The 6,234-nt window shown below is 47.0% G+C and overlaps 1 protein-coding gene across 2 annotated transcripts; it reads right to left on the bottom strand.

Moving 5' to 3' along the window:
• Positions 1-1,763: 1,763 nt before the first annotated feature.
• VKORC1 (vitamin K epoxide reductase complex subunit 1) lies at positions 1,764-6,233 on the bottom strand. 2 transcript variants are annotated; one of them, XR_014541323.1, is made up of 4 exons: positions 5,815-6,233; positions 4,898-5,007; positions 2,031-4,026; positions 1,764-1,916 (listed from the first exon to the last, which is right to left on the bottom strand). XR_014541323.1 is itself a non-coding variant. In XM_083584276.1 (3 exons), exons 1-3 carry the CDS (start codon positions 5,982-5,984, stop codon positions 3,797-3,799), a joined length of 510 nt encoding a protein of 169 aa, XP_083440402.1. In that variant the 5' UTR covers positions 5,985-6,233; the 3' UTR covers positions 1,764-3,796. The 2 variants fall into 2 exon arrangements, 1 of the variants encoding a protein (XP_083440402.1); XM_083584276.1 differs by having other exon boundaries at positions 1,764-4,026.
• Position 6,234: the final 1 nt, after the last annotated feature.

The following is a 6,234-nucleotide window of genomic DNA, read 5'->3' as shown; positions in this document are numbered from 1 at the left end:
TTGCCTTGGTTATACTGGGTTATCTGTCTCTCAGCCTAACCTGCCTCACAGAGTTGTTGTGGGGATAAAATGGGTCTGGAGGGAGCCATGTATATGCCAGCTTCTTGGAGGAAAGGTGGAATATCAGTAATAAATAATAGTGCAAGGGTTTGAGTGTGCTTATGTATCAGATGTGTGCATCGGAAAACTGGTCCCCCACTACGAAGTGCACATCTGAAGCCTCTGACAAGAATCAATTTCAAACCAGAGTATTTGTAAAAGAGAAGACGTGTCAAATAATTTAAATTTTGGCACAGTATTTTGGCTGACATGCATCGTGCCGCAACAAGGAACTTATTTCACAAATGAGATGCCTTCCCCTTTTAAAAACAACAACACACAATTAAGCCTGACCTATGCAGAATTCCTATGCCAATTGCCACTGGAGTTTGGGCTATAAATGTTAGAAATAAATAAATAAATGGGTTTTGGCTTGCCTATCTCTGTGAAGGATGGCCAGGTTACCATGATACAGAGGTGGAAACCATTACTGGATGAATGTTACGTTGTGAGCAATCTTGACATGGCAATCGCTACAAAGAGGTTGCAAGAGAAGATTTCTAAAACCCCAGAAGCCCCCCTGGAAGAACACTGGGAAGATCAAGAAGGGACTGTTCAAAATGAAGGACTTTAAAGAGATGCTTCTGAAGACCATGCGTCTTTGCTGAGAAACAAACTTCTGCAGCTAGAACAGGAGCAGCACAAGCGCACTCTGTCAGAGGTGGTTAAATTCAATGGCACAACAGGATGTTTGCTTCCAGCTTATAAGCATTGTTTCTGGTGCAGCTGAAACATTTTGATCGTGTGAGGAGGGGGAACCTTTCTAAACCACAGGCTGCATGTAAGGCAGAATGTCCTGTTATTGGCGAAGCCATGCGTAGGCTGAGAGTCCAGTGAGCTGATCCCAGACTGTTCCTTAGGGGCTGAACACCTTGTGGAAGAGATGAGCCAGTTCTACAAGAAAGCAGCAATTTGCTCATCTTCTGATTTGATGCTGGAAGAGTTTCCATTGGATTAGGCTGGGAGAGATGTGTCCAGTGCCCAATGACAGTGGGTTCCCAGTGCGCTGTTCAAGCTCCATGCCAAGCTAGGGGGCAAATCTAGGCTGCCCTGTTCGCAGTGCACACTGTACATACATGGAGTGAATTCAGGACATGCCTAAGAGTTGCAAAAAAACACTCGAGAAGAATTAAGTTGGAATGTCATCCTGGTGATAGACAAGGACAAAGAGGGCAATTTCTGCAGTGACAGAAGCTTCATTGTGGTCACAGCAGCTTTGCGGGATTATGTTCTACTGACAAGCAGGCACCTTCCATTTTCTTTTTCAGAAGCCTACCAAATACTTTTCTACTTAATGCTTCTGTCAACTAAACTGTTATCAGTTTTGCCTGTGGATGACATAATGAAGGAATCTTGTATGTTGCATGATATTGTTTTACTGCGGGTTGTTATGCATCTGTGCATTTTGTTCGCCACTTGGATATTTTTAATAAGCGAGTGGTCTATAACTTCTCATAAAAAACTAATATGGAAAGGCAGGGTATCAATGTCATATTAAAAATGTAATAATCTAATGGGTGAATTTGCGTGACCCTGTCTATCCCTGCAAACACACTTTTAAAGTCTTTATGAACTTTTTCTGAAGAGCCTGAAATTAAAAATGAGGTACCACCACTCTTGCCCCACCCCACAAAAAAATGAAAGCTAGGAATTCAAGAGGCTGCTTTCTCCAGATATATATATTTTTTATTGTTACAGAGGTTTTTCTTTCTGCCAGGATTGCTATTTTAAATTGATCAGTCAGTTTAATCAAATATCCTTTGATAACAACAACACTCAAAAGCAAAGTACAGTGGTGCCTCGCAAGACGTCTTTGTCTTGCGGTTTTTTCGGCTTAGCGGCTATTAACGGCTTAGCGGCTTTAAGAAAAAGGAAACAAATTCGCAAGACTTTTCGTCTTGCGAAGCAAGCCCATAGGAAATTCGTCTTGCGGAATGACTCAAAAAACGGAAAACTCTTTCATCTTGCGAGGCATTCGTCTTGCAAGGTACCACTGCGCATTCAGAAGAAAAAGTCATGTTTGTTTTTGTTCATATGTAACTTTATGCGGATTGAATCAATCAAGACTCTCATTATCAATCATGATTTCTTGCATTAGGTGGCAAGCTGTTTTCTTTCTTGGATGGCTCTATTGTGCTTCATACAAAAAAACTATTTTATGCTTACTTTCAGGCTGTTAACGGTGGCTACACAGTGCCCCCTGCAGGTGGCTGGGAGCACGTACAGAGAAATATAACCACCACTTCAAATTGGAAAAAAATTACCGGTAAGTCATTCACTTTCGACTTTATAGTCTATGCCAGCCATCGCCAACCTGGTGTTTGCCAGATGTTCTGGACCACAACTTCCATCAGCCCCAACCAGCTGCTGTCTGAAACTGAAGAGAGTTGCAGTCTCAGGCTTCTGGAGGGACCCAGGGTGCTTAAGTTAGCTGCATGGTTTCCCCCCCCCTACACAGATAATTCTAATGCACAAAGATGTTTTAAGGTCTACTCTGCCTCACTTTCTCTGAAAATGGGTATTGACAGCTGTGCTGGAAGCCTGTAGAAAACAAATTGAAAAGTGGCTGCTCACCCATATTTTGCCAGACCCAGTTTTTTTGATACCTAAGGCTGCAAACCCAAATTTCCCATCCCACTGTAGTGGTACAAATATAATGGTAAACATGTAGTGGTGCTCATCAGATGTTGCTGGGCTCAATCAGCCACAGCCAGCATGGCCGGCAGGTGGGGTGGGTACTAGAGTCCAAAAACAACTCGAGGGGCCATCCTTGGCCTTGCGGTTTCAATCCTAATGAAAATAATTTAGTTTGCTACCTTTTTGATGGTACCTCACAATCTGTGGCTTGCCTCAGCCTTCCTAACAGAAGGGCCCTTCAATTATGTAAAAGGCAGCTGTTATTAATGATGGTGAGAAAGGATGAGCTTTAGTTTGTACTTCAATAACTAAGCCAGGCCCAGTCACAAGCTGGTTCTGCCCAATTTTGTATCTATTCAGTGCTCTTTTTCAAAAAGGAAAAAGGAAAAATGGTGATGGTACTCACCACGAAGTTGTTGCAGTAAGTACCACACTTTTAAAACATGGGGGGAGAGAAGTGCCCATACTGCATACCTTGAGTATCCCCAGAAAAAAAGCACTCTATTACAACCGAGAAGAAACGTAACAGCCCTCAATTCAACGCTTTTCAACGTGATCACAAATAGCTGTATTTTACAAATTGCTCTGTATACAATTTTTTTCTAAAAAGAGCTATAAAAATAAGTTTTGTATTAAAAAGAAATAAGGAAAGGAACAAAGGGCTTGGTTTACGTATCTGTAGGTCAGCCCAACCCAAAACTGCATCCATGTAAGTTCCAAAATGGAGGTTCATAAGCTAATCTGAATGGAGTCCGAAGGGTCAGACAAGTGGAATGCTGATCTCATTGATTTCTGGGAAGATGTTTTCCAAGCTGGAAGAGCATTCAGGTGATATAGAAACAGATTAATGGGTTGGATCCTGACCAAGCTACTTGCATTTAGTTCCCACTGGAGTCCATAAGACTAATGACAAACTTTTCGCCTTGAATTTCAATGGGACCTAAGCGCAATGAATTTGGTCCAGATCCAAACAAGCGCTTAAGGAAACACCAGAGGTAGGCGAGACCCCTGGGAAACCTCCACCCTCGCAGGACTTCCCAGCCTGAGGTGCCGCCTTCATTCACTGCCTCTTGGCTTTGGCCACGGGGCGCTTCCAGGCCTGGTTGAGGTAGCCGAGGCGCTTGTAGTTGAGCAAGAGGAGGGCAAAGTTGAGGAGGTAGGTGCTGATGCAGACCACACAGAAGTCGTGGAGCACAAAGAACAGGATGTAGGCCAGGTACAGCGAGCCAACTATGGAGACGACCGAAGAGCCCAGCAGAGCAATGGCCGCCAGGCCACTGATGGAGAAGCCTGTGTGGAGGAAGGGGTCTGGGTTACTTTTTGTTCAGCTGCAGAAGGGGAAATCATGCTGGCAAGATGGGACTGAAAGCTAAAATTGGCTTCCAACCTTTTGGCTGACCACCCCAACTTTGGATTTCCAGTCCCCACCTGTGAATCATCTGAAGGAAACAAAGGTTTTTGACTACACACATGAGAATGTCAACAAAATGTTGCAGTATATCCTCCCTCCTAATGTTCTTGTTCGGGGTTCTGGTTAGCTCCTCCCACTGAGCAGGGCATTCCATTTTCTCCACCCATCCCATTCAGCGTCTGTCCGGCCCCCTTCACCTCTTTAGCTGCCCCTATATATTCTGTAGCTACTCAGCATGCTTGGTCCTCTCTGTTTGGGGCTGCCCGTGGAGTTCGCATTCTTTAGATTCCTGGTTTTTTTTGTACAATTGCAAACCCCCAAAGTCCCCCCTCTATACATTCCTCTCATTTCTCAGTGGCCCTGTTTTGACACCACTTCTTTGTGCACTCTCCATTTTAGTCCAGCATCCTGTTCTCTCACTGGCCAGCCGTGGAAGACCACAAGCAGAACTTGATTGCGACAGTACTTTCCCTGATTCCCTTGACCTTGCATCCAGAGGTAGTACAGTGGAGGTGGTACAGAGCAGGAGTGTGCAACAGCTCTGGTCCACCCCGAATTACGAAATGTTGCTAATACCTGATGTAGTCGTCAGGGGAGGACAACACACCTGGTAACATACAGAGTTGAAAACATGGGCAGCTGGATTCTCCTCTGCCCAGTGTTTGGATTGGATGCTGTGTTAGCGACACCTGCATCCATGTGTGGACACCTGTGTTCTCTTTGACGCATCCATCTGCATGTGTCACTCACCCAGAAGGATTTGCAGGGTGTAGAAAGCGATCCCAAAGACGCTATTAGGCTGGTTGAACACGCTACGAGGTCCCAGAAACGTGGCCACCAGGCCAAAACCACGACCCCACCTGTAATGGGAGGAGATGGTGCAGAATGTTAGCAATAAACAGTAATTATGATACTTAAGTCTTTATAGAACACTGTGGATTGTCTAAGATCATGCAATGACAGTGTCTGGTTGGCTGCCTAAGGCAAACTGGGCCAATATGAAGAAGCATCTTACCAATGTCAGATCTTTTATAGACCACAGGAGGCCCATTCTGCGTCACCTCCAGCATACATAAGGGACACGTCATCCACCTCATTCACATTCTCCAGCCAAATAATAAAGGGTCAGTTACCCTGGGGACGTCCTTCCTGGCTGTTTACAGAAGATTAGGCGAGCATACCGATGACTTCTGCTAACAATTTCCCCCCTCCTCTCCTGCCACCGGTTAAGAGACCCCTTTCTCAATTGTGCTACAAGCGGGAAAGGATTCAGAAGATCGATTGCAGCTTTTCAGCGGAACTGAGAAAACTCCAGGACAAATAATACTTTCCTAAAAGAAGTGGAATTTAACCCAACACGGGCAGGGATAGTCCACACCTTGAACTCCACTGGGTGGTAGTAGGGAGAGATTTCAACCCTTTGCATTTCGTCCCGAGTAAGCATGCCAATTGCACAGGGTCAGGCTGCAATCCCACGCACGCTTACTCGGAAGTAAATCCCAGCGGGACCTCTTTTTGAAAACAAGCACGCCCCGGCATGTGGGATCCGGCTGTGCGCCGGGGGGGAGGGGGCGGATGCCACCAGGGTGCAATCGCAGGAGATCACCCCACAAGATTTGGGGCTCCTGGCGCAGGAGCAGCCGGGTGTGTGCGGGGCATTCATTCACCTGGAAGTGAAGACGCGGGAGCAGCTGACGGCTGCGCTGATGTCGCACATGGCCCGGTAGGCGGCGTCCCGCTCCTTCGAGGTCTCCACGTGGAAAGCGTAAGCAGACAGCGCCAGCCCCGCCGCGCAGAGCAGGAGCCGGGCCGCGCGCTCCCAGCCGGGCACCGCCATCCTGCCGCGAGCGAGAGGCGCAATGGGCCGCTTCCCTCTTGCTGGACGGCGCGCCCCTTCCAGCCTGGCGCTGGAGACTTGAGCCGTTCCTCATTGCGCACCGATCCTGCCAATCAGGCACAGCTGCCATTCAGCGAGCAGCGGGCGGTACGAGAGGCAGCAAGGCGTGCCGGGAGTTGTAGTCAGTGGGGGGGGGGCGCGTGGCGACGTGGTCGTTTTGTTTACGTGTCCATCGCCCTCCAGCCGCCTA

This window comes from Podarcis filfolensis, assembly GCF_964270895.1.
Source record: "Podarcis filfolensis genome assembly, chromosome: 13".
In the NCBI taxonomy this organism is placed as follows: Eukaryota; Metazoa; Chordata; class Lepidosauria; order Squamata; family Lacertidae; genus Podarcis; species Podarcis filfolensis.
This window is presented reverse-complemented; position numbering and strand designations above follow the sequence as displayed.

What these genes read in the sequence shown, in the direction of transcription:
- VKORC1 (XM_083584276.1), bottom strand. Translation starts at nt 5,984, where the DNA reads ATGGCGGTGCCCGGCTGGGAGCGCGCGGCCCGGCTCCTGCTCTGCGCG. An exon ending in TCCCGCGTCTTCACTTCCAG is followed by an intron (nt 5,008 to 5,814) that starts GTGAATGAATGC and finishes CTCCCATTACAG; the next exon opens with GTGGGGTCGTGGTTTTGGCC. An exon ending in CACCCTGCAAATCCTTCTGG is followed by an intron (nt 4,027 to 4,897) that starts GTGAGTGACACA and finishes TCCTCCACACAG; the next exon opens with GCTTCTCCATCAGTGGCCTG.